Source organism: Rhinopithecus bieti, unplaced genomic scaffold, assembly GCF_001698545.2.
Source record: "Rhinopithecus bieti isolate Rb0 unplaced genomic scaffold, ASM169854v2 scaffold_61461, whole genome shotgun sequence".
Taxonomy (NCBI): Eukaryota; Metazoa; Chordata; class Mammalia; order Primates; family Cercopithecidae; genus Rhinopithecus; species Rhinopithecus bieti.
Window position 1 is genome coordinate 1,142,131 of NW_016823852.1, and position 9,990 is coordinate 1,152,120.

Sequence of the window (9,990 nt, forward strand, 5' to 3'; positions counted from 1 at the left end):
AAAAAAAAAGACCTTTAACTTGTTATTTAACAGTGATTATGGATTACTTCTGATATTTATCAAGCAAATAAAAGGATAATCCTTTATAAAAATATTATTTCTTTTTTGCAAGTTATCCCCTTTATTTGTATTTTATAGTAAAGGAAAATTTGCCCTTGGATGAGCTACTATCTACTTTAAAATCGTCTTTCTGTAACTGTAAATATTGTTATAAGGCTGTCTTTTAGAATACCATTACTTCCGGAGCGAGGACACCAAGGCTCCGGGCTCAACTCTTCATCTACTTTTACCTTAGACCAGGGTCCCTCCTGTCTTGGGAACATCCACCTGAAGAGGAGGATTAGACTGGCTGACAGTTGAAATGCTGCTTAGTGCTAAGGATTTATTTTAACTCTCTACCTGAGCTCTGCAGATACCTATCCCCTCCCTCAACTAGCTATACTTAAATAAAAAGTCTTACCTTTTACTTATTAATATGTACCTCTTCATGTTCTGAGGAGAGGTTATTTTTTTCTCACCTTGTAAGTTTGGAAATCTGCCAGGCTTGGTGGCTCACGCCTGTAATCCCAGCACTTCGGGAGGCCGAGGCGGGAGGATCACGAAGTCAGGAGATCGAGACTATCCTGTAATCTCCCCCTCCTGGGTTCAAGCGATTCTTCTGCCTCAGCTTCCTAGGTAGCTGGGATTACAGGTGTGCGCCTCTATGCCTGGGTAATTTTTGTATTTTTACTAGAGACAGGGTTTTACCATGTTGGGCAGGCTGGTCTCAAAACTCCTGGCTTCAAGCAGCCTGCCCGCCTCAGTCTTCCAAAGTGCTGGGATTACAGGCATGAGCCACCATGCCTGGCTGTAAATGCCTTTTTGAAAAAATTTTTCTTTTTTCCCCTCTTGGTAATATGAATGCCAAATTTTTAGCTTTATTTTATTTTTGAGACAGGGTCTCACTGTCACCTGGACTGGAGTGCAGTGGTGTGATCATGGTTCACTGCAGTCTCTACCTCCTAGGCTTAAGCTGTTCTCCTCAGCCTCCTGAGTGGCTGGGACTACAGGCACATGTCACCATGCCTGGCTACTTTCTGTATTTTATTTTTGTAGAGACAGATTTTCGCCATGTTGCCCAGGCTGGTCTTAAATTCCTGAGCCCAAGTGATCCTCCCACCTTGAGAGAATCCCAGCACCTCCCAAAGTGCTGGGAATACAGACATGATCCACCTTGCCCAGCCCCAAATTTTTATTTTTTAATAGTGATAAAATACCCATAAAATTTACCATCTTCTTCATTTTAAAGTGTTAAAAGCCTTTTGATAACAAGTCAATTTCAAGATTTTGAGATAGAATGTAAAAGAAAAGATTTCATTTAAACAGCTTTATTTCATTTATTTTTAATTTTTTTTTTTAAGATAGGGTCTTGCTTTGTTGCCCAGGCTAGAGTGCAACAGAGCAAGATTGTACAGTAGCCCAATCCTGGCTCACTGCAGCCTCGACCTCTCTTGCTCAAGTCCTTCTCCTGCCTTAGCCCCCCAAGTAGCTGAGACTACAGGGTGTACCACCATACCCGGCTAATTAAAAAAAAATTATTGTGGAGACAGATTCTCCCCATGTTGCTGGTCTAGAACTCATGGGCTCAAGCTATCTTCCTGCTTTGGCCTCCCAAAGTGCTGGGATTATGGGTGTGAGCCACTGAGCGCGGCCTAAACAACTTTATATATAAAAGATTAATTGCAAGACCATTTTTTCAACTGTACTAAAGTCTTGAATTTCTCAGCCTGGTATTTTACACTTGTGTTCAATAAATATTTGAATACATGAAGAAATGGGAGAATATTACTTTTTTCTAATATGCCTTTTGGTAAGTTTGGTTCTTTTATTTCTTTAGGTGGCCGTCAGACCCAAGAGCAACGAACTCAGAGAAATGTAACAAATGTACCTGGAGAAAAACGCACTGAAAATGGGGTAAGTGAGTGAATTAAATTGAATTTTAAAAATTGATGGCTAGGTGCAGTGGGTTACACCTGTCATCGCAGCACTTTGGGAGGCCAAGGTGGGAGGATCACATGAGGCCAGGAATTTGAGATCAGCCTGAGCAAGATGGTAAGACCCTTTCTCTATAGAAGGTTTTAAAAAATTAGTCAGATGAGGCCGGGTGCAGTGGCTCACACCTGTAATCCTAGCACTTTGGGAGGCCAAGGCATGTAGATCACGAAGTCAGGAGTCGAGATCAGCTTGGCCAATCTGGTGAAACCCCGTCTCTACAAAAAAATATAAAAATTAGCCGGCTGTGGTGGCGTGCGCCTGTAGTCCCAGCTACTCAGGAGGCTGAGGCAGGAGAATTGCTGGAACCTGGGAGGCAGAGGTTGCAGTGCACCAAGATCGTGCCACTGTACTCCAGCCTGGGCAACAGAGTGAGACTCCATGTCAAAAAAAAAAAAAAAAAAAGTCAGATGTGGCCAGGCATGGTGTCTCATGCCTGTAATCCCAGTACTTTGCAAGGTCAAAGCGGGCGGATCCCCTGAGGTCAGGAGTTCAATACCAGGCTGGCCAACATGGTAAAACCCTGTTTCTACTAAAAATACAAAAAAAATTAGCTGGGCATGGTGGCGGGCACCTGTAATCCCAGTTACTCGGGAGGCTGAGGCAGGAGAATCGCTTGAACCCAGGATGCAGGTTGGAGTGAGCCAAAATCGCACCGTTGCACTCCAGTCTGGGCAAAAAGAGTGAAATTCCATCTCAAAAAAAAAAAAAATTAGATGTGGTGGCATCCGCCTGTACTCCCAGCTACTCAGGAGGCTGAGGTGGGATGATGACTTGAGCCCAGGAGTTTGAGGCTGCAGTGAGTCATGATTGTACCACTGCACTTCAGTGGTACAAGCACTTCAGCCTTGTAAGCCTAAGACCAACCGTGTTTTTTTTTTTTTTTAAATTGCTTTTACTGGTACTAATGAGTTTGGGTTATAACTTATTTTAAATAATTATTTTGGGGTAGATATTGTCATTTTTATTGAATATTTCAAAATATTATATGAAGTTATAAAGCAGCAGTCACTGAGACGTGTTGCCTATTCACATGATGCTCCATGAATCAGATCACGTCTCCTTTGGAGCAGCCTTCCACCTGCCCTTCACATGGTGCTGCCATGTCCTCTCCTGGAACAGGCAGTGGGTGCCCTCTGTGCACGTAACCACAGCATCTCTGTGGCGGCAGATGGGCTATGGGCGTAGCTCGTAGACTGAGTTGAGTAGGCTGACTTGCTTTGCATCTTCAGTGTTGGTTCTGGATCCTCTGTCAGGTTTTGACAGACACAATGGATGGTGGGCTGTAGTGCCTTCCTCCATCATTGTGGTATAGACTTGGAGAATAGATGGAATGCTGATCATAGGTGAGGGGAGCTGTAGAGGAGCTCTTTGTAAGAAATGTTGGTGTTGGCTGGGCATGGTGGCCCACACCTGTAATAATGGCACTTTGGGAGGCCAAGGTGGGTGGATCACCTGAGGTCAGGAGTTTGAGATCAGCCTGAGCAAGATGGTGAGACCCTCTTTCTATCAAAGGTTTTATAAAATTAGTCAGATGGGGCTGGGTGTGGTGGCTCACACCTGTAATCCTAGCACTTTGGGAGGTTGTGGTACACAGATCACAAGGTCAAGAGTTCGAGACCAGCTTGGCCAATCTGGTGAAACCCTGTCTCTACAAAAAAATACAAAAATTAGCCGGGCGTGGTGGTGTGCGCCTGTAGTCCCAGCTGCTCGGGAGGCTAAGACAGGAGAATCGCATGAACCCAGGAGGCAGAGATTGCAGTGAGCCAAGATCGTGCCACTGTATTCCAGCCTAGGCAAGAGAGTGAGACTCCATCTCAAAAAAAAAGAAATGTTAGTATGTGTTGAAAGAATGAACCAGTAGGGACATTTTTAATGTGATCTTTTCTGAAAATTTTAAAGATAACTTTAACAAGTAATTTTAAGATTAGAGATTGGGCCGGGCGCGGTGGCTCAAGCCTGTAATCCCAGCACTTTGGGAGGCCGAGACGGGCGGATCACGAGGTCAGGAGATCGAGACCATCCTGGCGAACACGGTGAAACCCCGTCTCTACTAAAAAATACAAAAAACTAGCCGGGCGAGATGGCGGGCGCCTGTAGTCCCAGCTACACGGGAGGCTGAGGCAGGAGAATGGCGTAAACCCAGGAGGCGGAGCTTGCGGGGAGCGAAGACCCGCCCACTGCCCCCCAGCCGGGGCGAAAGAGGGAGCCCCGTCTCAAAAAAAAAAAAAAAAAAGATTGTAGATTCTCCCTTCTTATACTCTAATTTATAAAAGTCATTTCACAAATCCTCTTCACATTCCTACCTTCTATCATTAAAGTAGAGATTTGTCCACTGCAAATCCAGAGCCTCTACAGAGTTCTTCTGGGCAGATCTGCTTCAGGACGTCTTAAGAAATAGACGCACACACGCCACTGGTAGAAATTTTCATTCAGTAAATCTGGAATGGGGCCTAGAAAACTCCCCACATGACTATGTTGCCATGCCAAGCTTGGGAACATCCAGGTTACACTTTAGCAAGCATTTATAGCTTATTTGTCCAACAGAATGTTGAAGATCTTTTTGAGTTCTAAGATTTATCATGGGACGGGCGCAGTGGCTCGCTCCTGTAATCCCAGCACTTTGGGAGGCCAAGGCAGGCGGATCACCTGAGGTCAGGAGTTCTAGACCAACCTGGCCAACATGGTGAAACCCTCTCTCTACTAAAGATACAAAAATTAGCCGGGCATGATGGCAGTTGCCTGTAATCCTAGCTATTCAGGAGGCTGAGGCAGGAGAATTGCTTGAACCCAGGAGACGGAGGTTGCAGTGAGCTGAGATTGCACCACTGCATTCCAGCCTGGGTGACAGAGCAAGACTCTGTCTCCAAAAACAAAAAAATAAATGAATGAAAGGAAGGAAGGAAGGAGGGAGGGAGAGAGGGAGGGAGGGAGGGAGGGAGGGAGGAAGGAAGGAATTACCATGACCTGAACTTCAGGGAAGATTAAATAGATATATTGGGTAGGCTGTGTGTTGAAGAAGTGAGGTGTATTATATATGATATAATATGTGGAAGAGACTCAAAAGAAAAGCATTCCGAAGGTATGATAAATTGGATAGACCAGTTTTGATGTGATGAGACCTTTTCCTTGATGAAGTTGTTTCTTGTTAATATGGAGATAATGTGTGTATTTCAAGATCAACAAAATTGAAACCTGAAACCAAACGTGCTTTTATCCTTTATGTGGCTTGTAATTAGAGGAAAGTATTAGAGCTCCTCTAGAGAAATAACTTAGTATTGGAATCATCACATCAAAGATGTTACTATATTTTATGGCTTACACATCTACCTTTTAAGCTTAATAATACGTTACCTTGTGAAACACTTTATTGTCTGCAGAGCACTTTTACGTGCATTTTAAGATATGAAAACATCTTCCCCAAAATGTTTCTGTGTATACCTTGGTTATAGAATAATGACGTGCTAAGTCTTCTAACTTCTGGGTTGAGACATCTAAGGACAGATTAAGGAGAACTCTGAGGAAAAGAGGGAGTGTGGGTTAGAAGAGAAGGGCAGGATGCTGAGCTGGTGTGATTGATGTCCATCAGCAGCTGCTGAACTAAGAAGTCAGGGAAGTTCTGCTCTCTGAAAATTGCAGGACAGCAAGTCAAGTTAGTACATGTGCTTGTTTGTCCTTATGCTATAAAGGCAAATTGATTTGTTCTCATTGTATATGCCTGTGTTGAAGCTTCCAAGATGTCCCCAGGTTCCGTGATTTGCTAGGACGACTCAGGACTAAGCATAGAGTTCTCTTGAGTTGCTACAATGAAAGGATTCAGAGCCAGATCAGCAAAGAGGAAAGACACATTCGACTTAGGTATCCTGGAAGCACTTTTTCCTGTCTTCTCAGCCAAACAGGTTTAAAATCTGAGTCAGTTTTTGCTTCATTCTAGGATATCCAGTAAGTTGCTAAGACTACCCTAAGACTACCTTCCTGTGTTTTCTTCTAAGAGCTTTATAGTTTTAGCTCTTAAACGTTTAGTTCTGTGATCAATTTTTGAGTTAATTTTTGTGTATAGTGCGAGTTACAGGATTCAAATTCATTCTTTTCCATATAAATATCCAGCTCTCCCAGCACCACCTGGTGAAAAGACTATTCTTTCTCCCACTGAATTGCCTGACACTTTTGTCAGATCAGCCGACCATAAATGTGATGTTTATTCCCAGAGGCATTGCTAGTGTAGTTACCCAGGCACCGTTTTCCATGTGGCGCCCAAGACTCAACTGTGCCTATCATCTCCTAGGCCAGATCACATTTCAACTGTCTAGAGAAAAACTCAGACTTCTGCCAGGAGAGAAGAGAGGCAGTCACCTAGAAGCATGGAGTTGGGGAGGAGATAGGGATTTAACTGCCTCTTAAATATCGTTCACTCAGTCTGCCTTATTTTCAGTCCCTACATTTTATTCCCCTTTCCAGCGGTACACGGTGTTGTCAGTTCCTGAAACTTTGAAGATTCTGTGCTGTAACTGGAGTGTTTATCCAGTTTTACTCCTTCTGGCTTGAGATTTGTCTCAGATGTACTAGGTCAGTTATTTCTCATCTCTTCTTTTGCCAACTTCCAAACATCTGTGTTGTGTGCACTCCTTTTAGTCCCGCTTTTGTGGCTTTACATTATTTGATGTCAAAAATCCCTTTACTGTCAATAAGTGGAGTTTTGGGATTTAATGAAATTTGGATTAATCCTCTCGTGAGCAGAGCCAGGTGTTAATTTATTTTAATTTCCCTATTGGGCTTTGTTGAATTTACTGATTCTGAGTATTGGCATCTGTCAGCAATTCTGGAACATTCTCTATTATCTTGACAGGTATTTTATCTTCTGCATTATGTTTTCTTCTTTTGGAACTCTTATTAGGCATTCATCTTTCATTTTATTCTCCTTGTCTCTTAATTTCTTTTTTATATATTCTCTTTTTTGGCCTCTTCATACTGTATTCTGGATACTGCCCTAAGATACATCTTTCAGTTAGTGAATTCTGTCTTCAGCTGTGTCTATTTAATGCATATAAGGTGCATTTATTTTTTATTTATTTATTTATTTATTTATTTTTTGAGAAGGAGACTCGCTCTGTCGCCCAGGCTGGAGTGCAGTAGCGCGGCTCACTGCAAGCTCCGCCTCCCAGGTTCACGCCATTCTCTTACCTCAGCCTCCCGAGTAGCTGGGACTACAGGCGCCCGCCACCACGCCCAGCTAATTTTTTATACTTTTTTAGTAGAAGCGGGGTTTCACCGTGTTAGCCAGGATGGTCTCGATCTCCTGACCTCGTGATCTGCCCGTCTCGCCTCCCAAAGTGCTGGGATTACAGGCTTGAGCCACCGCGCTCGGCCAAGTGCTTTTAATATTATTATTTTGAAAAGTATGACATAGTCTGGGAAAAATACTAGCAAATCATGTTACCTGATAAAGGATTCAGATGTAGAATATATAAAGAAGTCCTAAAGCTTAATAATAAGAAAACAAACAAATCAATTCAAAAAAGAAATAGGCCGACCTCAGTGGCTCATGCCTGTAATCCCAGCACTTTGGGAGGCTGAGGCGGGCGGATCACTTGAGGTCAGGAGTTCGAGACCAGCCTGGCGAACATGACGAAACGCTGTCTCTACTAAAAATACAAAAATTAGCCCGGTGTGGTTGTGCATGCCTGTAATCCCAACTACTTGGGAGGCAGGAGAATCACTTGAACTCAGGAGGCGGAAGTTGCAGTGAGCTGAGATAGTGCGGCTGCACTCCAGCCTGGGCAACAGAGTGAGACTTTGTTTCAAAAAAAAAAAAAAGAAAAAAAGAAACAGGTGAAAGATTGAACAGGTGCTTCCCCAAATAAAATATATGAATGTCAAGTAAGCACATAGAAAGGTATTCACCATCATTAGTCTTTAGGAAAATACAAATTAAAACCACCATGAAGTAGCATTACACACCTATTAGAATGTCTGATGTTAGAAAGAGTGATCATAACAAGTGTTGGTGAGGAAAGGGAGAAATTGGAACTCTTATGTACTGCTGGTGGGAACGTAAAATGGTATAATCTGGAAAATAATTTGGTAGTTTGAAACTTAAACATAAATCTACTGTATGACCCAGCAACTCTACTCTTAAATATTTACCTCAGAGAAATGAAAGCAAATGTCTGTGCAGGCTTGTACATGGATGTCCATAGCAGTTTGATCTGGCTTGAAGCCAAAATCTGGAAACAACCCAAATGTTCATTAACAGGAAAATGCACAAATAGACTATGGTATATCCTCACAGTGGAATATTCCTGAACAATCAAAAGAAATGGACTACTAATACATGCTACAACATGGATGAATCTCAAAATCATTGTGCTGAAAGAAGCCAGCCAAAGGAGTACATACTGAATACAGTATGATTTCATTCATATCCAATTCTAGAAAACATAAACTAATCTCTAGTAACAGGGAAGGTCAGTGTTTGCCTGTGGACCATGAGAGCCAGGAGTTGGGGGCAAAGAGGTAAAAGGAAGGGATTACAAAAGGGCACGAGGAAATTTGGGGAGAGGATGGATTTATTTTCTTGCTTGTGATTATTTCATAGTTTGTACATTTGTCAGAACATCAGATTATATACTTTAGATATGTGCAGTTTATTATATGTGAATTATACCTCAGTAAAGCTCTTGTAAAATTCATTAAAATTTTCAGTTCTAGAAGTTTTAGGCCAGGCGCAGTGGCTCACGCCTGTAATCCCAGTACTTTGGGAGACTGAGGTGGGTGGGTCACCTGAGGTCAGGAGCCCTAGACCATTCTGGCCAACATGGTGAAACCCCATCTCTACTAAAAATACAGAAATTAGCCTGGCATTGGTGGCAGGTGCCTGTAATGCCAACTACTTGAAGGATGAGGCAGGAGAATTGCTTGAACCCGGGAGGCGGAGGTTGCCGTGAGCTGAGATTGCGTCATCGCACTCCAGCCTGGGGGACAAGAGTGAGACTTCCTCTCCAAAAACAAAGGGAGGTTAGATCTTAAATCTTCTTAGTTGCTCTTTGCGTGTATTTTAAACACACTAAACGTATTTTATATTCAGCAACTAATAATTTCTCTATCTGAATGTTACTTCTGCTGACTGTTGAGTCATGGCTTCTTGATTGCTGTGTATTTTGATTTTTGACAATGAGCTGCTCGTTTTCCTTGAAACTTTACCTCTGGGCATTTTTTGAGGCCTGGATAAAGTCAGGATTTTCCTGAAAGGCTTGCATTTGCTTTGTCAGTAACTAGGCACAAGTTAGGCTCAATTTCTACTGTCCTTTGTGGATCATGAAGCTTGCATGAGAGCTGTCTAGTGGTTACAGATTGTTAGGGAGCTGTCTCTCCTTCCACTCAGTGATGGGGAAAGGCAGGTTTCCCTACGGCCCTCTTCTGTGTGGGGGGTTCATTTCATAGTTAGCCTTACATTGAGGTTGTAGGTCTTTGCATCCTGGACGTTTGTGGGCATCTCCTTGGACTCTCTCCACTGGAATGAGCCTAAGTATTTACCTCCTAATGCCAGACTCCACCAGCTGCCAGGAAGCAAGTATGCAGGTGGGCAAATACCTTCAGGACAAAAGCCAGCTGTGGTGTTCTTTTATTATTGCCCAAGGTTTCTGCTTTCTCTTTATTTTTGGTCACTGTAGTTTCCTTACTGTTGTGCCAACTCAGTGATGCTTTTAAAAACATGCTTTGGCCGGGCACGGTGCCTCACACTTGTAATCCCAGCACTTTGAGAGGCCGAGGCAGGCGGATCATGAGCTCAGGAGATCGAGACCATCCTGGCTAACATGTTGAAACCTTGTCTCTACTAAAAACACAAAAAAAGAATTAGCCGGGCGTGGTGGCGGGCACCTGTAGTCCCAGCTACTTGGGAGGCTGAGGCAGGAGAATGGCGTGAACCCGAGAGGTGGGGCTTGCAGTGAGCCGAGATTG

General features: G+C 43.2%; 1 protein-coding gene across 1 annotated transcript in view; it reads left to right on the forward strand.

Moving 5' to 3' along the window:
* Positions 1–9,990, forward strand: part of PPP1R13B (protein phosphatase 1 regulatory subunit 13B) — a 127,931-nt gene that overhangs the window by 79,013 nt on the left and 38,928 nt on the right. Inside the window, exon 4 of the mRNA XM_017861865.1 lies at positions 1,877–1,953. Within this exon, the coding sequence (XP_017717354.1) occupies positions 1,877–1,953 (77 nt within the window). The remainder of the gene's footprint in view (positions 1–1,876; positions 1,954–9,990) is intronic.